Consider the following 26,952-nt stretch of genomic DNA (forward strand, 5'->3'; position numbering starts at 1 on the left):
TTACTCACATAAAACACCATGTCTCAGTTCCCAGTTTTCAGCTCAAAGGAAGAAAATAAACTGATAACTTCAGAGAATGTGGGCAGTAGGCTATGACAATCTTCTAAAAAATATAAAAGACGGACCAGTACTAACAAACTAGCATTTCAATTTTGTTTTGGGGGGGAGGGATTGAGTAGATAAACAGGGAATGGAGACATGTGGCGTGCATGGATATTCCACAATGAAGAAAGCCTTCTTTTATTCTAATTTCAAATACAAATCATACCAAGTTGTATTCCCTTCACTTTATTGAGGAGCCCTATTAGGGCAAATGTATAAAAAGATAAAATAAACATACAATAACACCTTTTACAATCCGGTGCTCAGCTGGCAAAGTTTAACTCCTATTGTTTCACCATTGCAATTATCAATTTTAGGCCACATACACATATTACCGATGACTACATAAATACATTTTACACATTTTCCATTTTTTACACTAGTACATGGTAAAAAAAAACACATTACTTTTTAATTGCCATTTGATTGAGACCAAAGTTCCTTCTTTGTCACCCAAACTTTATTATATCTGGTAACTTGCACAGTTTATAACAGACCATCAAAAATAATATTTAAAGTATTTACAACCTTGCAAAATCTACGTAACTGTACACAAGGCATAGTGATCATAATAACACAATCTAGTCTTCAGAATATTGTGCACAAAAAAGACAATATTTAGTAGACATCATTACATGAACAAAACAGTGAAATGACGTCACGAGTCCAGTGAAATTCAGCATCTTACAAAACATACCAATTTACTGCAAACGACACCCTTTACATTAAGAATCTGAATTCATTTCAGTAGTAATTTAGCTGGAATCTGAAGTGCAGATTTCTTGAGCTACTATAAGTCTTTTAAGTGTGGCCACTTCAGCAGATAAATCTGCGATACCTCGCTTTAAATACAAGTTTTCTGGCTCAGAAGTATTGTAGACATTGTCTGACATTCCGGCAGATTTGCAAATGTTTGGGATTTTATCAAGTTCCTTGTGATGCCACTGTCCTGATTTTATAGGCCAGTCTGGAATATTAGTCACTTGCACTGACAAGGGGGACAAAGAAGAATGTACCAGGGGTTCGCTGCTATGGTTTTCGAGGGGAAAGTGCCGTTTGGAGGACATGTCAATTGGCAGTGGCAGTTTTTGTGTGGCATCAAATTCGTTCTCCAGTGTTTCTGGTTTTACCTGCATTGCTTTTGATTTAATTCGAAGTTTATGGGGCAGTGCAGAGGAGTTCACCTCTGGGACTTTTATGACCGTTGTATGACTATTTTTCAGTTCAACGGGAGAATGGATGGGGCCTTTAGGAACCTGCTGTTCATCCTCCCCATCGGAAGTCTTTCCCACCACTCCCTCATCAGCCTCCGATGTTCTTGGAGAGTTGCTGGAGGAACTGTTAATTTGCAGAAGCGGTGGAGAATGTGAGTACCCAGAAAATGTGCTTCCAATATAGTTCCGAAAAATAGATGCTGCATAGGAGTGATTTTCTTCCCTAGGCTCCCGAGTAAAGTTCTCAATTTCCATGGGTTCCTGCTTAATCCTTTGATAATTCATGTCAGGGGTTCGGCAGATATTTTGGGTAGGGTTTGATTGGATGTGTTCTCCAGATGATACCTCAGATACATCAGAAATTGAACTTTGAGGGGAGTGCTTGATTACGGAGATACAGCTACTACTCATTAAAGGATGTTCATGTTCTCCAGGGAAAGACCTGACATTTGCTTTGGCTGTTGCATATTCCTGGAAATACACAGCGGTGGCAGTAGTAACCTTTTGTATTTCTTGAGCATAAGAAGCAGAACTTATCAATCCAAATTTAAGTTTTAAAGACAGCAGCTCTGTTTTCAGGTTTGCATTTTCCTCTCCTAACGCAATCAGTTTATTTTCTAGAACCATATCATTTAGTCTCCGTTTTTCCCGTGATCGCTTTGCAGCCTCATTGTTTTTCCTTCTTTTTTCCCAGTACATGGCATCTTTCTTTTCATCAGGAATAAATTCCCTTTTCCTGCGGCAGGAGGAGGACTTGTTTTTTGAACTTCCCCCTCCTTCATTATACAACATGTCATTACTGGAATCCATTGATTCTGACAAGTCCGGCATAGTAGAATTAAGCATAAGGACGTTCTCCATACCATTCCTTGCATCAACACATTCCTGCTCTTTTTTAACAGTTGGCATGTTTCTTAGTTGTATCCGCACCAACTGGTATTAGAAAAGGTCCACAGTTGCTGAAGAGAACTCTGTGACACTGTTCCTTAAATCATGTGAACATTAATATCTTAATTATAGGATATTCCATCTGCTAGAAATATTGCTTCCCAGGAGTCGAAACATTGAGTCTGTCACCATCTTTGCAGTGTATCCAGAATATAACTTGTCACCTGTAAAAAATGAGAACACTGATTTTAAAACATGGAGATAGAAGAAAATTAAATTGAAAACATCATGTTGGTACTTAGAAATATTAGTCTATGACTTATGAAAAAAGTCCCTCTTCTATGGAAGAAATTCAGGTTTCACTCAAGTTACAGAAGTGTTGGTTTGCGATTGCAACCACAATCACAAACACTTCCGCAATTTGGTAGGCTAGATTATACAGGGCATGTTTTGTGGTTCATGTGATCAGGTGCACCAAATATCGTCAAATAAGCAGAGATTTGTTTGGCTTACATCAGTTATGGCGAGCTTGAAACATTGCATGTCTTCTGTCTGAGTATGTAAAGAGCAGAAGGAACAAAGAAAGCGTGGAATGATTAATTGGTACTTGATATTCAAAGAGAAGTGGAAAAAGTGAACTTGAATAGTAAAGAAAAAGCCCCTAAAAACTCAAATACCGTACATACCAAAAAAAAACACTAAACATAAACATCATATGTTCACATTTACTGGTTTGGAGCGAAATTTAGGAAAGCGAGTCTTGGGAGTAACACTAATTTAACATAACTCTCTGATACAGCAATTGCAAAAAGGTTTCTGCTTTAAATAATCCTAAAACATGTTAGTATATTCAAAACTACAATAACATATAGAATCACGGGTGACTACTCTAAGTTACATACTGTGTTTTGAGATTCTGTTTATATACAGTATATGGCTTTAACTTTGGTTATGTTCACACCATCACGAATGTAGGTGACATGTAACTGGGTGCCACACAAGTGCATTTGTTGCCCATTAACTTCATTTGTCAAAATAATCTATACCACATGGTATTGTAGAGTGTACTTGACACACTTGATATAGTATAATGTACTCCTGATGACTTAGGGTTACATTTGGCATATACATCTAGAATGTGTTATGTTGATTTTATACAAAGCCACTACTGCAAAGGATAAAATAAAATAGCCAGGACTGCAAAGGATAAAATAAAATAACCAATACCGATGGAAATATGTAAAAAGTCAGGGAAACTTACTATTAGCTTTACTACATATATGCTAGGAAGAGATTATTATTATTATTTATTGTTATAGCGCCAGTTATTCCATGGCGCTTTACATGTGAGGAGGGGTATACATAATAAAAACAAGTACAATAATCTTAAACAATACAAGTCATAACTGGTACAGGAGGAGAGAGGACCCTGCCCACGAGGGCTCACAATCTACAAGATTTGGCATTGGTATGGCTACGTTCACATTTGTATTGCTGGGCGCAGCGTCTTCGACGCATACCGACGCATGCGTCATGCGCCCTTATCTTTAACATGGGGGGCGCATGGACATGCACCGGTATGCGTTGTACTGCGTTTTACGACGCATGCGTCATATAGACGCACAAGACAGGGCGCAGAGGACGCTACTTGTAGCGTTTTCCCTGGGCCGAAATTCTTGATCTGTAGGGTCTTATGACAATGCATGCGTCGCAAAACGCTGCATTATGTATTTGCGTTGTTGGTCGCGTTGTGTCGACGACGCTGCGCCCAACAACGCAAATGTGAACGTAGCCATGTAGGATATGAGAAAGAACTTGTAATGTTTTGGTACCTCAGAGCATCAACTCTCAGTGTTCATTGCAATTATGCTTGGCTTTCTAACATTAAGGCTAGAGAGCCGCTGCTGCTTAAGCCTTCTGGAAAGGAAATGGCATAAAAGGCCCATTTTTGCATAGACTATAATCATTATAGACAGCAGCCAATTGGGATTCACATCCATACCTAATTTTATCACTGCTAATTAAGAAGCACCAAACGGCAACCACGTGATTTCCGTGTACAAGCAAATCATACAAGAAGTGATTAGCCAGTATGTGAAATGGATGACTTGCTGACTGTTGACTATACTTGGCAGAAAAATAAGGCTCCTGTTTGTGACTTACTCACCATGGTTTGTCAGATTTTCAGTGAATTAAAAATAGTAAAAGAACAACTGTTCACATAAATATATCCAGCCAGCTAATGTTCAGCGAGAATGCTGCCAAGGTACACAAAGACGGCCAACAAGGTTAGCTTTTCACTTATTTACAAGGGCTCATTAATCTAATTTTCTCTCTCTATCCTAGGAATAAAATGACTTCGGGCATAAAAATCAATAATAGAATAGTTATGTACAAATAAACAAATGGATTTTATGAAAGGGTTTCTAAAGACTAAGATGGCAATAACACAACATGTGGGGGTGTAGACTCAACCAATGCCAAATCGCAATACTCTCAAAGAATAGATAGCTGACACAGTGAAAGGCCTTAAGGCCAGTTTCACACGTCAGTGTCTCAGGTACGTGAGGTGACAGTTTCCTCACGTACCGGAGACACGGACACACGTAGACACATAAAAATCAATGCATCTGTGCAGATGTCATTGATTTTTTTGCGGACCGTGTCTCCGTGTGCCAAACATGGAGACATGTCAGTGTTCGTGGGAGCACACGTATTACACGGACCCATTAAAGTCAATGGGTCCGTGTAAAACACGTACCGCACACGGACGTTGTCCGTGTGCAGTGCAGGAGACAGCGCTACATCAAGCGCTGCCCCCCCCCCCCACTGGTGCAGAAGCCGCGATTCATATCTTCCCTGCAGCAGCGTTTGCTGCAGAGAAGATATGAATAATAGTGTTTAAAATAAAGATCTATGTGCAAATTAACAGTAATGAATATGCGGCTCCACCTCCCATAGGGGTGGAGTCGCATATTCATTACTGTAATCGGCGGCCCCACGTGACCGCATACAGGAGAAAATGCGGCCAAAACAGGAAGCAGCGACAGCCAACCAGGGAGCTGGGTGAGTATTTTCAGAACAGCGGGGGGGCGCACAGGGGGTGGGGGGGCGCACAGGGGGTGGGAGGGCGGGGGCACATAGATCTTTATTTTAAACACCGCTGTGCTCTGCTTTACGGCCGGCCGGCGCTCACAGTCAGTGCGGGAAGCTGACTGCGAGGGACGCGACAGACACCGGAATGTAAGTATGTAGTGTTTTTTTTTTTTAGGTAACCAGGGTAAATAGCGGGTTACTAAGCGCAGCCCTGCGCTTAGTAACCTGATGTTTACCCTGGTTACCCGGGGACCTTGGCATCGTTGGTCGCTGGAGAGCTGTCTGTGTGACAGCTCTCCAGCGACCACACAGCGACGCTGCAGCGATCGGCATCGTTGTCTATATCGCTGCAGCGTCGCTTAATGTGGCAGTACCTTTAAAGTGCATGAGCACCTTAAGTGTATTCCCAAAAGGACCATTACTATACACTGGAGCTGAGCTTATCAAAGGTCTCCTGCTGCTTCATCAGTGAGTTAAGGTACCGTTACACTAAACAACTTACCAACGATCTCGACCAGCGATACGACCTGGCCGTGATCGTTGTGTGGTCGCTGGGGAGCCGTCACACAGACAGCTCTCTCCAGCGACCAACGATCAGGGGAACGACTTCGGCATCGTTGAAACTGTCTTCAACGATACCGAAGTCCCCGGGTAACCAGGGTAAACATCGGGTTACTAAGTGCAGGGCCGCGCTTAGTAACCCGATATTTACCCTGGTTACCATTGTAAAAAAAAAAAAACAGTACATACTCACATTCCGATGTCTGTCACGTCCCCCGCCGTCAGCTTCCCGCACTGACTGTGTCAGCGCCGGCCGTATAGCGGTGACGTCACCGCTGTGCTCTGCTTTACGGCCGGCGCTGACAGTCAGTGCAGGGAAGCTGACGGCGAGGGACGTGACAGACATCGGAATGTGAGTATGTACTGTTTTTTTTTTTAACTTTTACAATGGTAACCAGGGTAAACATCGGGTTACTAAGCGCGGCCCTGCGCTTAGTAACCCGATATTTACCCTGGTTACAAGTGAACACCTCGCTGGATCAGCGTCACACACGCCGATCCAGCGATGACAGCGGGTGATCAGCGACCAAAAAAAGGTTCTGATCATTCCCAGCAACCAACGATCTCCCAGCAGGGGCCTGATCATTGATCGCTGTCACACATAACAAGATCGTTAGTGGGATCGTTGCTATGTCACAAAAAGCGTGATGTTGCAACGATATCATTAACAAAATCGTTATGTGTGAAGGTACCTTTAGACCACATGAAAGAGAGATAGCAAATAATTTACTTAGCAAAAGATACCTGCCTGGGTGTCATTATCTTTGCTATAAAAATCCAAAAAGACCAGTCATACAGTGTAATACAAAGTAAAAAAGTTACTGTGCAAGGTCTTTCAGTTATGTTTTAGGGTGCCTAATATTGAAGCAACACCTGAATTGTCAGAGTTCTACCGAACCACATTTACATCACTACAGAACCTAAGGCTAAACTTTAGGTTAGTACCAGAATCGCAAGAGGTTTGAGTATCATTTACTTATTTTACTCACTTTTATAGTGCCATTAATACCACAGCTATCCCCATTGGGTCTCACAATCTAGATTCCCTATCAGTATGTTTTGGAGTGTGGGATGAACCTGGAGGACACCCACCCAAACACGGGGAGAACATACAAACTCCTTGCAGATGTTGTCCTTGGTGGGATGTGAAGCCAGGACTCCAACACTGCAAAACAGTGCTAACTACTGAGCCACCCTGCTGCCCATATTATAGACAATGTCGAACTCCAGCGTTACAAGTGTGATGGGAACCCTATTCCATAGAAAGATATCCTTGACATCACAGCAGTTTGATTTTTCAAATAACTCGGATGAATGAATGAAATTGGCCCTGATCGGAGCATTGAAAAGTCTTCTCCGGTATGCACTAGGTATACATAGGGGATGATCTGATCATTTATACATAAAACATTGATGATTAATGTGCTCTGTTGTCTTGATTAGTGTATAATTATTCTTTTATGACATTCTTAGATGATCTTGTTGGAACGTTTTGCTGCAAATAGCCATTGACTGCACATCAGCTTCTAATTTTGAAAGCTATTCACACCATGCCCACTGAGTAATAAGACTAGTATGTGGCACGCTGCCCCATTCGTACTTTGAGCCGAGGCTTACAACCAGACAACTGGCAGACTGTGTCATGTGGAAGTACAGTCATGGAAGCGATTATGACACAATTCGATGGCATTAGACACACGCAGGCGTCTCTTCTGCGCCGTATTAAGGTACAACTGTTCACATCACTGAACTTTGGGGCTTTTTTCATGCTTTGCGGTGACATTTCGCACTATTGTGCTTCTCAGCTTGGAAATAATTACATACTGAATATGTCACCATCTCTAGAGAGGTCAGTGAGGAGGCATTGTCAATGACTAATAGACATTTGGTAATATATATCGGCACTTAAAAGAAAAGTTTCCGGAAAAAGCAACGACAACTATCAAGACTTATTGTGGTTATTATGTGGCATTCTAACCATCAACCACTATAAGAACCAGCTGAAATGGGGGCATTGTATCATATAGTATACAAGCAGATCACTAATTATGGGCTCCCATGTAAATCACTGCCGATCATCGGGTGCAGCGATTCCCATCGTAATGTGAGTCAGCGCCACTTGTTCTTTTAGCTTGCGGTAATGACAGCTCAAACACTCTGCTGGCACTTCTTCATCACAAAGGCTCGGAATTAGTAGGCACATAAAGTAATAAATACACACAGCGGAACTAGAGCTGCCGGCAATGCCACAGTTGTGAAATCCTCCTTTGGACCAAGCTCAGAAGGAAGGATCCTAATTTCAAGGACAGGAGAGGCGATGTTAATGGGGGTTAAAACCCACAAAACCACAAAGAAGGCAATCGTCGCTCATCTCAGAGACTGTAACACAGGACACATAGAGCTGCATTGGGTGAAGGAAGGAACGGGCTAGTAGTGCAAAGGAAGGAACGCATTTCCTTCTGTTCTGCTTTTGATGCCGATTCTTTCCTAGGATTCACTGGGCAACGAAAGAACTTTTACTTTACAGAAATTTTTAGCAATGTGTGCCATTATTTTAAGTTGCTGCAGAAAATGTTAAAAATGAAATGTAATACCCTCAATGCATGCCTATATAAAACATGTCCCCCATAACCGAAATAAAAGCAAGGACATATACATAAGTGAGGCATATTATAAAGGGGCAGCACTGCAGCCTTGCTGGGGTCCTGGGTTCAAACCCCACCCAGGACAACATCTGCAAGGAGTTTGTATGTTCTCTCCCGTGTTTGTGTGGGTTTCCTCCGGGTTCTCCGGTTTCCTCCCACATTCCAAAGACTTAGTGATAGGGAATCTAGATTGTGAGCCCCATTGGGGACAGTGGTGATGTCTGTAAAGTGCTGTGTAAATGAATGGTGATACATAAGCAAGTAAAATAATAATGAATAAATATAACAATACTGTAATGATATCTTTCTAGCATTATATTCTTGTACCAAAGGCTGTATTCACATTCATGGGCACCACGGTGGCTCAGTGGTTAGCACTGCAGCCTTGGGGTCCTGGGTTCAAATTCCAAGGACAACATCTGCAAAGAGTTTGTACGTTCTCCCAGTGTTTGTGTGGGTTTCCTCACACATACACTCTCTTCTTCTGTTTTTTTTCCCCCACACTCTAAAGACTTACTTGTAGGGAGTTTATATTTTGAGCCCCAATGGGGACCGTGATGATGTCTGTAAAGAGCTAATGAATTAGTGGCGCTATATAAGTGAGCAAAATAATAAAGAATAAATATAATATAATACTCTAATGCAATCTTTCTAGATTTATATTCCTCTAAGGCTAGATTTACATTCATATGGTGCTACCTGAATCCCATTGTTTTTGCGAATATTTCGATGGAAACCCCAACGCCATGCTCAGTGTGGAGCACAGTATTTATGTGAATCAAGCCTTAGGTCGTAACTCCAAATCAGACCACACACATCAGATTAATGTCGCCCAAACTTGCCAATTTTAACAGGATTGGATGAATATATAAAATGTGTAGGGGCTTAAGGTAAGTAGGATCGAATTGATGAAATTCCACATTCCCCATCTTTGTCTCGCTAGGTAATCCATCGGCAGAAGTGCCTGCCATTGGTTTACTCCCCTCTCCCTGTTGAGACTCAGACATGTGTATGCGAGGTATTGATAGGAATAAACTGTATAGCCAGACTGACACGATATATGAGGCATATCCTCACGCCATGCTGTGATAATGGGTGCGCTAATAATGTAATGTAGATAGAACTGATGGCATGTGAACAGTCATTTCTGTAAGCAGCAGTAAACTTTCATGTACAGCAAGTGACTGAAAAACCTCAAACATCTCAGATGGTTTTATGATATGTAACTGGTGCATGGTATCTGCTTTTATCTTTAATCTATAGGATATACAGTTACAGAGAGAAAAGTCGACTTTCTCATTACTGTACCTGCACATAACACACTAGTCTGACATAAACTGTTCCATAATAGTTCATGTAACCAGCATGTAATTCCACTAAATCCAGCTATTCTCTGCGTGTCGGGAGTTGCACTGTTACCTGCAGGATTAGTACATTTACCTAACCTGTTACAGAATGAACTTTGCTGCATTTTACATGTTGGGAGTTGTATTATTCATTATTTAACTATCTAATTAGGTCATAAAAGTTAATAGGCATAGAAAATAATGGCTAGTTATTGTAAAGGTGCAAATAGAAGGCTTGTTTACCAGCTCAGATGGTCTTCCTGTAGTTGTAAGGTCCATTCCCTAAACTCTTAGATTTATAATGCATTGCTTATAAAGCACTCTCCTAATTCGCAGCGCTTTTCAGACATTACCATCGCTGTCCCCAATGGGGCTCACAATCTAGATTCCCCATCATTCTGAAGGATGCCTTCATTTATAGTCATTAGCTCATCACAATGCTCGGGCTAAATCAGGCCACGTCTATAACTGAGCACCAGTAAAAGGCTATGCCTCTTCTACGGTGACAGTGTTTACCCATTTTTACAGTGAAGAACCAAAGGAAGCCACAAACTAAATATAGTTATTTCATGCACAAGGTGTGATCTATATGGAACGGCCCCAAATTGAGGTTCCAAACACAGACTCTGCTTCCTGTGTGCTCTGATAAATGCCACACTATCGAAGCCATAATGTTTCATCTGGATGTTTGAACGGTGATACAAAATGTTCATCACATACAGTTGTGCTCAAAAGTTTACATACCCCGGCAGAATTTTTGCTTTCCTGGCCTTTTTTTCAGAGAATATGAATGATAACAGCAAAACTTTTTTTCCACTCATGGTTAGTGGTTGGGTGCAGCCATTTATTGTCAAACTACTGTGTTTTCTCTTTTTAAATCATAATGACAACCCCAAGCATCCAAATGACCTTAATAAAGTGTATTGCCCCCTCTAACATCAATGACCGCTTGAAGTCTTTTGTGATAGTTGTGGATGAGGTTCTTTATTTTCTCAGATTGTAAAGCTGCCCACTCTTCTTGGCAAAAAGCCTCCAATTCCTGTAAATTCATGGGCTGTCTAGTATGAACTGCGCTCTTGAGATCTCCCCAGATTAGCTCAATGATACTGAGGTTAGGAGACTGAGATGGCCACTCCAGAGCTTTCACTTTGTTCTGCTGTAACCAATGACAGGTCGACTTGGCATTGTGTTTTGGATCGTTGTCATGCTGGAAAGTCCAAGTAAGTCCCATGCGTAGCTTCCAGACTGATGAGTGCAAATTAGCTCACACATCCCCAAAACATCAGCAGTCCACCTCCGTGCTTTACAGTAGGAATGGTGTTCCTTTCATCAAAGGCCTTGTTGACCTCTCTCCAAATGTAATGTTTATGGTTGTGGCCAAAAAGTTCAATTTTAGTCTCATCACTCCAAATTACCTCATTCCAGAAGTTTTGAGGCTTGTCTCTATGCTGTTTTGCATATTGTAGGTGAGATACTTTGTGGCTGTGCGCAGTAATGGCTTTCTTCTGGCGACTCGACCATGCAGCCCATTTTTCTTCAAGTGCCTCCTTATTGTGCATTTTGAAACAGCCACACCGCTAGTTTTCAGAGACTCTTGTATTCCAGCTGTTATTTGCAGATTTTTCTTTGCATCCCGAACAATTTTCCTGGCTGTTGACGACATTTCTGTTGGTCTGCCTGACTGTGGTTTTGTTTTGCGGAGCCCCTGATTTTCCATTTGTTAATCACAGTTTGAACGCTGCTGACTGGCATTATCAATTCCTTGGATATCTTTTTGTATCCCTTTCCGGTTTTATACAGTTCAACTACCTTTTCCCGTAGATTCGTTAACAATTCATTTGCTTTCTCCATGACTCATAATACAGAAACGTCAGTGGCTGGATGAAATATGCAAGAATCTGTCTGGATCCCAGTAACTCACTCAGCTTTTATGCACACACACACACTGATTACAAGCAAACAGGTCACAGGTGAGGATGTTACCTTTAGTAGCCATTCAAACCCATTTGTGTCAATTTCTGCGCATGTTATCAGGCCAAAATCACCAGGGTGTGTGAACTTTTGATCAGGGTCATTTGGATATTTTGGGTTGTCATTATGATTTAAAAGGAGAACACACAGTAGTTTAACAATAAATGACTTCACCCAACCAGTAACCATGAGTGGAGAAAAAGTTTTGGTGTTATCATTCATAATCTCTGAAAAAAAGGCCAAGAAAGCAAAAATTCTGCCGGGGTATGTAAACTTTTGAGCACAAGTGTATAATATAGTACCTGGCCTCATGAACATCACAGCCATGTATTTATTGATCATGGCGGCATTGAGTGGTTACCGCCTTAGTAGCTTGGGGGAGATCCCCTTTAAATGGTCTCTGCTGTTTCAACCATTAATAGTGAATATAAGAAACATTGTAATACATCTGATCAGAGAAATTGGTTTCATTCTTCACTTATGAGCTCATTATTCCTTGACCTAATCATAAAAGTAAGATTGACTGCCAGAACAGTGAGATGTCAGGTTACAGAGAAAATTAAAGGATATGGAGAGGGGAATAAATGAGTAACTCTTATGGAGAGGGGAATAAATGAGTAACACTCAGCACAGCCAGAGAAGGGACAGACCATGATGTAGCTTCAGTGCTGGATTCACAGCCACACAGCTCAGAACTGCAGTATAATGTCATACATGCTGCTAATGTTTCTGTGCTATAAAGGAGAGCAGGAATCCATCTCCCACTCTGTTGTAGATGGGAGACATAGTAGTTAGCTCTACCCACTAGTTCAGAGAACTAAAAATTAAGACATACAGTCTGCAGAAGAGAAAATTATTGGAAAAAAAAATGCAGGCTACAAGTCATACAATGGCCAGAAATGCTTTTTTTCCTCCCATATATACACATAAAACAGCTTATTTTAAAAAGTTACTTGAAAGGACATGTACATTTAAAGGTCAAGCTCCTCCACACCACACACCATATAACAGCCCTTTAACGGAAAAGGTCCTTTCCTGAACTCTTCCACATTAGTTGGACATGCACAGTTCTCTAGATTGTCATGTGCAGTTTTAGGCTAGGGGTTCATGACAACTTTAGCTGCAACACAGATCACTTGGCCAAAAATTGCTATGTGAATGGGGTCGTACTGCGACGTCTAGGGTACCGCGCCAGGCAGTCCACAAAAAAAAAAATCAGACCCCACTAGATTCTGACGAGCTTCTGATTCATCCTTATTGTGTTGTGACGTAGCAGTGACACACAGCAAGCCATGGCCATGGCCAAAGTCATCTATGTTCTCTTCCCTGAAAGGACACCAAGCACAACTCCAAGCATCTCCCGACAGAGACAGGATACCCGACGGCTTTCAAGGCATGTGAGGAGTTGTGCTATCATAGCAGCTGGAGCACCAAATGTTGCTGAACCCTGGATGAATGTGTATGGAGGTGTCCTACCTTGTCAGGAATTGTAAATATCAAATCATGTTTTATACCTGATATTTTACTGCTGGGAACTAAACATTTCCCACCGATGGACAACTGTAGTATATTTTGTGGCTGAAGTACTGAATAAAAACCAGCCCGTATAAAAGAGGGGATCAGTCTCATAAGAGAGCCCCTCACTCACCTGTTTTATTGGACAGGTCTGAAGGTGCTGTCCCTCTCATCAGGACAGGCAATGACATTTACACAGCTAGTAATAGGTCCCTATCCGGCAATGTCTGACACAATTAACCCTAGAGATATTGGTTGCGAGAACAATAAGATATCTCTATTGTTGTTACGTCTCAGAACATTTTAGTCACTGAAAATGAAATGCTCCTATGTACACAGACATCACAAATGTGTACAACTCGCGTAACGCCTGGCAGTTCCCTAGCTTTGGCAACGCGAGGAGCACAAAAATGACTTCATCGCAGAATTCCCTCACAACTGCTGAATCCAAACCAGTTCTGCAAGTGGAGTAGGAAATCCCGCTTTCGCTGTACTTTTCACTTTCATCTGCTAATACAAGCTAACATTTACAGAGATTTACTTGCCCAGCTACAACGTAACCTGTAATAACTTGTAGGATGAGGAGAACCATGTTCCTCAGACACAGCCCCCTATACTGTCCATACAGGCAATGTGTACAGACAAGCTACTGACGGATCACTCCGGCGCCATAATAAAGGGTCTGCCATCTTACATAATAGATATAATATTGGCTGTAACTGGTGACCAAAATAGAATTGCTTGTCCAGCTAACAACCTTCCTATAGATGCATATGTGCAGCTGCCAGACACATCTGATGGCAGCTTTTCCCTCTGAGACTAACAGAAATAGCCATGTTGACATCCAACATCCCAACCCATTTTACCTGATATCTGCACTTTCAGGAAAGTTGAATCATCTCCATACACATCAAATGGCCAGCTGGTCCTGCTGAAATCTGTGGTCCGACCTACATTAATCTAATGTGCATGATTAGCTTATATGACTGGCTAGTGTGCTACCATGTGCGATATGATTATACCCTGCTGTAAGTAAAAAGCAATAGTGCATACAACTAATGTAGGGTGCTTAGTAAACACTTGCTTTTGATTAGAAAAAAGCGTAAAAGCCATCCCACCAGCACCAAGGTGTACTAAGGTAAATGCTATGTCTGTCACCTGAAGAGCACCATCCCCACAGTGAAATATGGTGGTGGCAGCATCATACTGTGGGGATATTTTTTGGCAGCAGAGACAGGGAAAATGGTCTCTGTCAAGAGGAAGATGGATGGTGCGAAATACAAGGATATTCTTGAGCAAAACCTCTTTCAGTCTGTCAGTGATCTGAGACTGGGACCGAGGTTCCAACAAAACAATGCCCAAAGCATACTGCTAAAGCAACACTCGAGCGGTTTAAGGGGAAATATGTAAATGTTTTAGAGTGGCCTAGTCAAGCCCAGACCTTAATCCAATTAAGAATCTGTGGTCAGACTTGAAGATTGCTGTTCACCAGAGGAAACCATTTAACTTTAAGGAGCTGGAGAAGTTTTGCTTTGAGGAATGGGCAAAAATCCCAGTGGCAAGAGGTGGAAAACTCAGAGACTTGCAGCTGTAATTACTGCAAAAGGAGGCTCTATAAAGTACTGACTTTAGGGGGTGAATAATAATGCTCACTGAAGTTGTCAGTTATTTGTCCTATTTGTTGTTTGCTACACAATAAAAAGAAAAAACAAATATTCACAGATGTAGGCATGTTTGTTACATGAACTGATGCAAACCCTAAAAAAAAGTCAAATTCCAGGTTGTGGGGTAGCAAAGCACGAAAAATGCAAAAGGGAGAATACTTTTGCAAGCTACTGTTGATTAGTAGCACCACTATAGTGCTGAAATAAAAACAATGCTGGAGTGGTTTAAGTTCCAATGACTTATGCCCATAACTGGTGCATACAAGTCGATCGGGAGCTGATTATAGCCCACTAGATGGTGGCCCGATTATAACGCATCGGGTATTCTAGAATATGTATGTATGTATATAGCAGCCACATAGTATATAGCACAGGCCACGTAGTATATAGGAGTACTACGTGGCCTGTGGTATATACCACGTGGCTGTTATATACATGCATACATATTGTAGAATACCCGATGCGTTAATATAGGCCACGCAGTAAATAACACAGCCCACACAGTATATAGCAGCCATGCAGTATATAACACAGCCCACATAGTATGTAACACTGGCCACGTAATATATAACACAGCCCACGTAATATATAGAGCACAGTCCACATAGTATCTAACAGTGGCCACGTAGTATATAGCACACAGTATATAACACAGCCCACGTAGTATATAACACAGCCCACACAGTATATAGCAGCCACGCAGTATATAACACAGCCCACGTAGTATGTAACACTGGCCACGTAATATATAACACAGCCCACGTAATATATAGAGCACAGCCCACATAATATCTAACAGTGGCCACGTAGTATATAGCACGCAGTATATAACACAGCCCACGTAGTATATAACACAGCCCACGTAGTATGTAACACTGGCCACGTAGTATGTAGCACAGCCCACATAGTATCTAACAGTGGACACGTAGTATATAGCACGCAGTATAGAACACAGCCACGTAGTATATAACACTGCCCACATAGTATATAGCAGCCACGTAGTATATAACACAGCCCACGCAGTATAGAACACAGCCCACATAGTATCTAACACTGGCCAGGTAGTATATAGCAGCCACGTGGTATATAACACAGCCCACATAGTATTTAGCAGTGTGGGCACCATATCCCTGTTAAAAAAAATAATTAAAATAAAATATAGTTATATACTCACCCGCCGGCGGGATCCAGCGTAGATCCAGCGAACCTTTGGCGATGCAGCGTAGATCTAGCGAACCACTGGCGATGTGCGCGCGGCTGCCGCCATCTTGCATTCCCAGGATGCATTGCGAAATTACCCAGATCACTTAGCGGTGTTGCGAGACCTCTAAGTGTTCTGGGTAATTTCGCAATGCATCTCTGGGAACGGAAGCTGGCGGCAGGCATGAGCGCATCGTCGGACTACGGAAGGTGAGAATAGCAGGTTTTTTGTTTTTTTTAAATTATTTTTAGCATTAGATCGTTTTACTATTGATGCTGCATAGGCAGCATCAATAGTAAAAACTTGGTCACACAGGGTTAATAGCGGCGGTAACGGAGTGAGTTACCCGCGGCATAACGCGGTCCATTACCGCTGGCATTAACCCTGTGTGAGCGGTGACTGCGGGGAGTATGGAGCGGGCGCCGGGCACTGACTACAGGGAAGTAGGGAAGGACTAATCGGACTGTCGCTGATTGGTCACGGCAGCCATGACAGGCAGCTGGCGAGACTAATCAGCGACTTGGATTTCCATGACAGACAGAGGCCGCGACCAATGAATATCCGTGACAGACAGAAAGACAGATGGAAGTGACCCTTAGACAATTATATAGTAGATTCACATGGGCCAATATAAATTGATAGGGGAAAGCACAATCGTTCAGTCCTCATACAGCAAGCACATTGTCAATAGCACATTCCCTGTTTACCGTTGAGTGATGTGCTGCCTACAATGATGATTGATATGCCTACACAAAGGATCCTTCCAGCCGATGACAGGTGTTCTGCTGTCTCATCGGCTGAACATGGCAGTTTTTATGGAACAATGGTCAGGAATTATCTTAAGATGCTTGATCACCAGTTATTTGCCCCTGTAAATTGTTTAGTTTCTTCCATAGATTATAAACTGTTTACTTGTGTTAAGGTACTGTTACACTGAACGACTTACCAACGATCACGACCAGCGATACGACCTGGCCGTGATCGTTGGTAAGTCGTTGTGTGGTCGCTGGGGAGCTGTCACACAGACAGATCTCTCCAGCGACCAACAATCAGGGGAACGACTTCGGCATCGTTGAAACTGTCTTCAACGATGCCGAAGTCCCCGGGTAACCAGGGTAAATATCGGGTTACTAAGTGCAGGGCCGCGCCGTCATGACGTCACCGCTGTGCTCTGCTTTACGGCCGGCCGGCGCTCACACAGTGGACGTCGGGGGACGTGACAGACATCGGAATGTGAGTATGTAGTGTTTTTTTTTTTTAACTTTTACAATGGTAACCAGGGTAAATATCGGGTTACTAAGCGCGGCCCTGCGCTTAGTAACCCGATATTTACCCTGGTTACCAGTGAACACATCGCTGGATCGGCGTCACACACGCCGATCCAGCGATGACAGCGGGTGATCAGCGAACAAAAAAAAGGCCCTGATCATTCCCAGCGACCAACGATCTCCCAGCAGGGGCCTGATCGTTGGTCGCTGTCACGCATAATGATTTCATTAACGATATCGTTGCTACGTCACAAAAAGCAACGATATCGTTAACGAAATCGTTATGTGTGAAGGTACCTTAAGTCAATGCAATAGTAGTGCTCAATATCTTTACTCTTACACTGAAAGTTTTATGAAGTTGTTTTCGTCTCTAACAGTGGGGGAGGATGAGAGTTCCCATCTCTCCATGGTCTGTGGATTGCAATGTTAATGAACGACTACACACAAACATTGGGAATACGTGACTGGCAAAGCATCCCTCCCTTCTCCAGAGCTGCCTTGCCCGCTCTGTGCAAACAAACACTGTTATCCTGTCTCCAAGATCATATTTCACAACTGATTAGCACTGGGTGATCATGAGCAGTGAGCATCAGACTGGAATGGAAAATGGGAGATAGCGCCCCAGCCGGCTAGCTCAGCACGGCTAGCTCAGAATGGCCATCTCACCACGGATAACCACGGCTAGGTCAGCATGGCTAGCCCACCAAGCTAGCTCAGCACGGCTAGCTCAGCACGGCTAGCTCAGAATGGCCATCTCACCACGGATAACCACGGCTAGGTCAGCATGGCTAGCCCACCAAGCTAGCTCAGCACGGATAGCTCAGAATGGCCATTTCACCATGGCTAGCTCACCACAGACAACCACGGCTAGCTCAGCACGGATAGCTCACCACAGATAGCTTACCACAGATAACTACGTATAGCTCAGAATGGCCATCTCACTACGGCTAGCTCAGCACGGATAGCTCACCACTAGTTATAGGGCCAGAGAATCTACCAGGCCACATTGTTTTGAATGCAAAAATTCTCATTGAAGGTTCAGGTTACAAGAGTCATGTCAAATTTGCGGCCTCTCCCTCCCACGCTGACATATTCTGTCTCACACTTTAATTTAAGGACACGGGATGCATTTTCACATTCTTTCTAGGGAAAGTCCATTCATATTTGTGGAATCATGTATATATTCCATATGTGAACCTAGAGGTGGAGGCTGATGAGTACAAGACCTGCCTACTTTATTTCAGTGACTCCACACCATGGAGGACAATGGCCTCCAGACTATTAACTTTTCAGGTGTAATAGAACGACTCGCAGCATGGCATGTACTAACAACCATAGGTTTATTTCATTTCTGTTGATTTCAATGAGGCCGTCCAACCTTCTAATTTGTATGGGATATCCAAAGTTGTCAGTCAAAACTAAGTATTCACATCCTATCTAGTGATGAGCGAATATACTCGATAGTCGAGATTTCTCGAGCATGTTTGGGGGTCCTCCGAGATTTAGTTTTCCTCACCGCAGCTGAATGATTTACATCTGTTGGCCAGCATAAGTACATGTGGGGATTCCCTAGCAACCAGACAACCCCCACATGCACTTATGCTGGCCAACAGATGTAAATCATTCAGCCGCGGGGCAGAAAACGAAATCTCCGAGCACTAAAAAAAATACTCGGAGGACTCCCGAGCATGCTCGAGAAAATTCGAGTAACGAGAATATTCGCTCATCACTAATCCTATCCCATGAGGTTGGAAACAGGAAGAATTGTTCCTAACATAGCAGAATAAACATTACATTACACGTGGATATATATACACATATATATTACACAGATATACACACATTATACATATATACAGTATACACACATACCAATTCATATACCTACATATTACACACACATACTGTATATATATATATACACATACACATGTATGCAAACACATACTATATATATATATATACACACACACACGCACAAATATTATAATGGTGGTAGGATCCGAGGAAGTGTACGTAAGCAACAGGTGTAGTAATAGGAGAGTGGCATGACGTTAGTGCCAACCTTTCCCTATATTGTTTCCCATGAGGGCTGGTTGCCAGGCCATCTTGTGGCAGAGCCCTGTTATGTAATGGATCTTACACAACCTGCCATGGCTGAGGAGACTCCATTGAGTCAGTCTAAACCTTGATGCTATAAACAGTGGTGAAAAGTAAAAAAGTAGCTGTCGCCTGGTCATGGAAGGCCAGTAAATCGCTAGTGATGGCGGCTAATTAGTAAGTATAGAAGCTTATAGTCTACCTGTACTGGGACAGACAATGCTACTACATTATATGGAAATAGATGTCTCTACAGCGCTAATGTCATAATCACTAGCGAGAATGCTGCTATGTTACACCGAATACATATATATATATATATATATATATATATAGGTGCCAAGCAGAACAAAGACACCAAGCGCTAGAATGGAGTGACTGCTCATGCAGAAGCCATGCTGGGAGCTGTAGTCCGCAGGCAGAACGCTGCAACATAGCTCCCTCACAGACACAGAGCAGCGGACACACGGCGGGCGTGTACACATATCGGGGGCACATATGTCGGGCGTACACATGGCGGGCGTACACATGGCGGGGGCACACATGGCGGGCGCACACATGGCGGGGGCACACATGGCGGGCGCACACATGGCGGGGGCACACATGGCGGGCGCACACATGGCGGGGGCACACATGGCGGGCGCACACATGGCGGGGGCACACATGGCGGGCACGGCCGTCCGCTTCCCTGCAGGAGAACAAAGGAATGCGGAGCCCGGCCGCGCCGCTCCTCCCCGCCGCCTCCCGTTCACGTGCTCAGCCTCAATCACAACAAGCGGCCGCCACATCCACAGCGCGGCTCTCATTGTGGTGTACTGCGAGTCCCCCGAGCGCGGCCATTGTCCGGGCTAATGTTCCACGCACGTCAGTCACATCACGGCCATTCACACCACAGCAGAAACATCCCCGGGAACATGAGCTCACAGAAAGGGGCAGCGAGCACATGACAGACATGAATCACGGGACTGCGGGTTGGAGACTATGTGTGTGTGATGGGTATATGGGCACGGGACTATGGGGTGGAGAATGTGTGATGGGTATATGGGCACGGGACTATGAGAATGTGTGATGGGTATATGGGCACGGGACTATGGGGTGGAGACTGTGATGGGTATATGGGCACGGGACTATGGAGTGGAGAATGTGTGATGGGTATATGGGCACGGGACTATGTGGTGGAGAATGTGTGATGGGTATATGGGCACGGGACTATGAGAATGTGTGATGGGTATATGGGCACGGGACTATGGGGTGGAGAATGTGTGATGGGTATATGGGCACGGGACTATGAGAATGTGTGATGGGTATATGGGCACGGGACTATGGGGTGGAGACTGTGATGGGTATATGGGCACGGGACTATGGAGTGGAGAATGTGTGATGGGTATATGGGCACGGGACTATGGGGTGGAGAATGTGTGATGGGTATATGGACATGGGACTATGGGGTGGAGAATATGTGTGATGAGTAAATGGGCACGGGACTATGGGATGGAGGATGATACAGAGATATAGGCACATGCATTATAGATAATGGATAGACTTTGTATAATGTATAGGGATGTAGACATCATGCATGATGTGTAGAGCGCTACTGAGGACTTGTCCATGTGATGGAGATTATGTATGATGTACAGAGATAAATATAGCCTGAGGACTAGTCCATGTGATTGAGGATATGTATAATGTTCAGAGATAAATATAGACTGAGGACTAGTCCATGTGATGGAGGATATGTATAATGTACAGAGATAAATATAGACTGAGGACTAGTCCATGTGATGGAGGATATGTATAATGTACAGAGATAAATATAGACTGAGGACTAGTCCATGGGATGGAGGATATGTATAATGTACAGAGATAAATATAGACTGAGGACTAGTCCATGTGATGGAGGATATGTATAATGTTCAGAGATAAATATAGACTGAGGACTAGTCCATGGGATGGAGGATATGTATAATGTACAGAGATAAATATAGAATGAGGACTAGTCCATGGGATGGAGGATATGTATAATGTACAGAGATAAATATAGACTGAGGACTAGTCCATGTGATTGAGGATATGTATAATGTTCAGAGATAAATATAGACTGAGGACTAGTCCATGGGATGGAGGATATGTATAATGTACAGAGATAAATATACACTGAGGACTAGTCCATGGGATGGAGGATATGTATAATGTACAGAGATAAATATAGCCTGAGGACTAGTCCATGGGATGGAGGATATGTATAATGTTCAGAGATAAATATAGCCTGAGGACTAGTCCATGGGATGGAGGATATGTATAATGTACAGAGATAAATATACACTGAGGACTAGTCCATGGGATGGAGGATATGTATAATGTACAGAGATAAATATAGCCTGAGGACTAGTCCATGGAATAGATATGTATAATGTTCAGAGATAAATATAGACTGAGGATTAGTCCATGGGATGGAGGATATGTATAATGTTCAGAGATATAGACACATAATCTGTATTAGACAATGGATTATGTAAATTAAATAGAAAGCTAGAAAGAGAAGACTAGTCCAAAGGATGCAGAGATTATCTGTATCACAGATTATGGCTAGATTATACTATGTAGAGATGACAGATTATATATATGATAAATATATCAATTCTATTGAAATGAATACACAAGTTTGTAGTTATATAGAGAGACATAAATTACATGTGTGACAGAAAATTAGTTATACAGTGTCTTTCCCTATACAGTATTGATATCACTATAATCTGTCTAAACACTGAGCATTATATAACACTAGCCTGGGCTATTACATTACATGCCATCATTGCCTACAGCTATCACACTGCATGCCATATAGCGACTCACTGTGCTGTGTATACCCTGAGCGTTGTATAACTAGCTAGTATCTTGTACTGCACCTAGACTGGGCAGTGAATGCCATCAATGACTAGTGCTATAGTATTGTGTATACACGAAGCGTCATATGATATAATATTGTACACTGAGCAGTATAATATGTAGCACTTTTATGTTATACTCTATATACAGACTGAGCAGTACATAATAGTTCCAGCTATTTTATCCCACTGTATACAAACTGGGCAGTATATGACAGGGGCATTATACTGCAGTGTATACAGACTGGGCAGTATATGACAGGGGCATTATACTGCAGTGTATACAGACTGGGCAGTATATGACAGGGGCATTATACTGCAGTGTATACAGACTGGGCAGTATATAACCGAGGCATTACGCTGCAGTGTATACAGACTGGGCAGTATATGACAGGGGCATTATACTGCAGTGTATACAGACTGGGCAGTATACGACAGGGGCATTATACTGCAGTGTATACAGACTGGGCAGTATACGACAGGGGCATTACGCTGCAGTGTATACAGACTGGGCAGTATATGACAGGGGCATTATACTGCAGTGTATACAGACTGGGCAGTATATGACAGGGGCATTATACTGCAGTGTATACAGACTGGGCAGTATATGACAGGGGCATTATACTGCAGTGTATACAGACTGGGCAGTATATAACCGAGGCATTACGCTGCAGTGTATACAGACTGGGCAGTATATGACAGGGGCATTATACTGCAGTGTATACAGACTGGGCAGTATACGACAGGGGCATTACGCTGCAGTGTATACAGACTGGGCAGTATATGACAGGGGCATTATACTGCAGTGTATACAGACTGGGCAGTATATGACAGGGGCATTATACTGCAGTGTATACAGACTGGGCAGTATATGACAGGGGCATTATACTGCAGTGTATACAGACTGGGCAGTATATAACCGAGGCATTACGCTGCAGTGTATACAGACTGGGCAGTATATAACCGAGGCATTACGCTGCAGTGTATACAGACTGGGCAGTATATGACAGGGGCATTACACTGCAGTGTATACAGACTGGGCAGTATATGACAGGGGCATTACGCTGCAGTGTATACAGACTGGGCAGTATATGACAGGGGCATTATACTGCAGTGTATACAGACTGGGCAGTATATGACAGGGGCATTATACTGCAGTGTATACAGACTGGGCAGTATATGACAGGGGCATTATACTGCAGTGTATACAAACTGGGCAGTATATGACAGGGGCATTACACTGCAGTGTATACAGACTGGGCAGTATATAACCGAGGCATTACGCTGCAGTGTATACAGACTGGGCAGTATATAACCGAGGCATTACGCTGCAGTGTATACAGACTGGGCAGTATATGACAGGGACATTATACTGCAGTGTATACAGACTGGGCAGTATATGACAGGGGCATTACGCTGCAGTGTATACAGACTGGGCAGTATATGACAGGGGCATTATACTGCAGTGTATACAGACTGGGCAGTATATAACCGAGGCATTACGCTGCAGTGTATACAGACTGGGCAGTATATGACAGGGGCATTACGCTGCAGTGTATACAGACTGGGCAGTATATGACAGGGGCATTACGCTGCAGTGTATACAGACTGGGCAGTATATGACAGGGGCATTACACTGCAGTGTATACAGACTGGGCAGTATATGACAGGGGCATTATACTGCAGTGTATACAAACTGGGCAGTATATGACAGGGGCATTACACTGCAGTGTATACAGACTGGGCAGTATATGACGGGCATTACGCTGCAGTGTATACAGACTGGGCAGTATATGACAGGGGCATTACGCTGCAGTGTATACAGACTGGGCAGTATATGACAGGGGCATTACGCTGCAGTGTATACAGACTGGGCAGTATATGACAGGGGCATTACACTGCAGTGTATACAGACTGGGCAGTATATGACAGGGGCATTACGCTGCAGTGTATACAGACTGGGCAGTATATGACAGGGGCATTACACTGCAGTGTATACAGACTGGGCAGTATATGACGGGCATTACGCTGCAGTGTATACAGACTGGGCAGTATATGACAGGGGCATTACGCTGCAGTGTATACAGACTGGGCAGTATATGACAGGGGCATTACGCTGCAGTGTATACAGACTGGGCAGTATATGACGGGCATTACACTGCAGTGTATACAGACTGGGCAGTATATGACAGGGGCATTATACTGCAGTGTATACAGACTGGGAAGTATATGACAGGGGCATTATACTGCAGTGTATACAGACTGGGCAGTATATGACAGGGGCATTACACTGCAGTGTATACAGACTGGGCAGTATATGACAGGGGCATTACGCTGCAGTGTATACAGACTGGGCAGTATATGACAGGGGCATTACACTGCAGTGTATACAGACTGGGCAGTATATGACAGGGGCATTACGCTGCAGTGTATACAGACTGGGCAGTATATGACAGGGGCATTACACTGCAGTGTATACAGACTGGGCAGTATATGACAGGGGCATTACGCTGCAGTGTATACAGACTGGGCAGTATATGACAGGGGCATTACACTGCAGTGTATACAGACTGGGCAGTATATGACAGGGGCATTACGCTGCAGTGTATACAGACTGGGCAGTATATGACAGGGGCATTACGCTGCAGTGTATACAGACTGGGCAGTATATGACAGGGGCATTACGCTGCAGTGTATACAGACTGGGCAGTATATGATACGGATACACATATGATATAATGCGCAGTCTCTATATACTATGCTATGTACTATATACTATAGCTCTGACGCAGCCCAGGTGATCAGTGCCCGGGGCCCCTCCATCCCTGGCACACAGCAGCCCCTGCCCTGCACCGCTGGGCACAATGGTTATGTAATATTCCGTACAGCCGCCCTCCTCCTCCCCCCCGCTCCCAGACAACAAAAGGACACATCGTTCCAGAAAGTGATCATCTCAGCTCTTCAGCACAGGCTGCACGTCCCGCTGATCGGTGGCAGCGCTCCAGCACAGGTCACATACACGTCAGCCTGTGGAGTGTCAGCGCTGAGGGCAGCTCCATTGTGAGCCGTGTACCAGCCGTGGATGGAGCCGCGTCACTCACGGTCACGTTCATCCCCATTCAGACAGAATGCTGAGTGTGTACGTGGTGCCCCCGCCCGCAGTGTTACCTGGGTGGTCCTCAGGGCATCGTGCAGGACATGGCAGTGTCCACCTGGTGCTGCCGGAGCCGCTGTGTGTGACGGGACGCAGCGCCTCCTCTGCAGAGCCCCGCTCCTGCCGCTGCTCCACAGATCTGTGTTAGTAGGTCAATACTCCTCACTGTTACTCTGGGTGCACTTCCAGGCTTACAGTCACTCAAACAGGAGCTCGCTGCAGCCAATCAGCGCCCCGGCGCTCTGGAGTGACAGCCAATAGGAGAGCGCTGCTGGAGACAGGGGCGGAGCGCGGAGAAGGCATTCAGAACTGTGCTGCTTGCGAACACCGTGTTACTGTGGAACGTGGAGCTCTTGTCCTGTGTATTGCATAACCAGCGCCGGGGGAGCGGGCGGGAGGAGGAGGCATTTACGTAACTGGCGGCGGCGGCACAGGGACACGCTCCGTCCAGGTGAATGACGAGCACGGCTTTGTTTACTAGGGGTAGAACCATGAATGGGGGAGTACGGCTGCTACAGTGAGCGCGCAGTAGTGTGTGAGGGAATGTGCTGGAAACCGCGGCCGCCCGTGTACTACGTCCTGCCAGTGACGAGCTTCAGCGTGACAAACGCTCCGTACATCTCACACTGCGTCTATGCACAGAGCTACTGCTATATACTAACATACCGCTATATACTAACACTGCTATATACAGAGCTACTGCTATATACTAACATACCGCTATATACTAACACTGCTATATACAGAGCTACTGCTATATACTAACATACCGCTATATGCTAACACTGCTATATACAGAGCTACTGCTATATACTAACATACCGCTATATACTAACACTGCTATATACAGAGCTACTGCTATATACTAACATACCGCTATATACTAACACTGCTATATACAGAGCTACTGCTATATACTAACATACCGCTATATACTAACACTGCTATATACAGAGCTACTGCTATATACTAACATACCGCTATATACTAACACTGCTATATACAGAGCTACTGCTATATACTAACATACCGCTATATACTAACACTGCTATATACAGAGCTACTGCTATATACTAACATACCGCTATATACTAACACTGCTATATACAGAGCTACTGCTATATACTAACATACCGCTATATGCTAACACTGCTATATACAGAGCTACTGCTATATACTAACATACCGCTATATACTAACACTGCTATATACAGAGCTAATGCTATATACTAACATACCGCTATATACTAACACTGCTATATACAGAGCTACTGCTATATACTAACATACCGCTATATACTAACACTGCTATATACAGAGCTACTGCTATATACTAACATAC

General features: G+C 43.7%; 1 protein-coding gene across 1 annotated transcript; it reads right to left on the reverse strand.

The window, feature by feature from the left end:
* Positions 1 to 272: 272 nt before the first annotated feature.
* Positions 273 to 25,892, reverse strand: NFIL3 (nuclear factor, interleukin 3 regulated). Its single transcript, XM_069762330.1, has 2 exons — positions 25,625 to 25,892; positions 273 to 2,428 (listed from the first exon to the last, which is right to left on the reverse strand). The coding sequence occupies exon 2, from the start codon at positions 2,223 to 2,225 to the stop codon at positions 858 to 860; it is 1,368 nt and encodes a 455-aa protein (XP_069618431.1). The 5' UTR covers positions 2,226 to 2,428; positions 25,625 to 25,892; the 3' UTR covers positions 273 to 857.
* Between the last annotated feature and the right edge of the window lie 1,060 nt (positions 25,893 to 26,952).

This window comes from Ranitomeya imitator, chromosome 1 (assembly GCF_032444005.1).
Source record: "Ranitomeya imitator isolate aRanImi1 chromosome 1, aRanImi1.pri, whole genome shotgun sequence".
NCBI classification, from domain to species: Eukaryota; Metazoa; Chordata; class Amphibia; order Anura; family Dendrobatidae; genus Ranitomeya; species Ranitomeya imitator.

Bases quoted from the DNA above. Each gene is read 5' to 3' on its own strand.
- NFIL3 (XM_069762330.1), bottom strand. From the start codon at position 2,225: ATGCCAACTGTTAAAAAAGAGCAGGAATGTGTTGATGCAAGGAATGGT.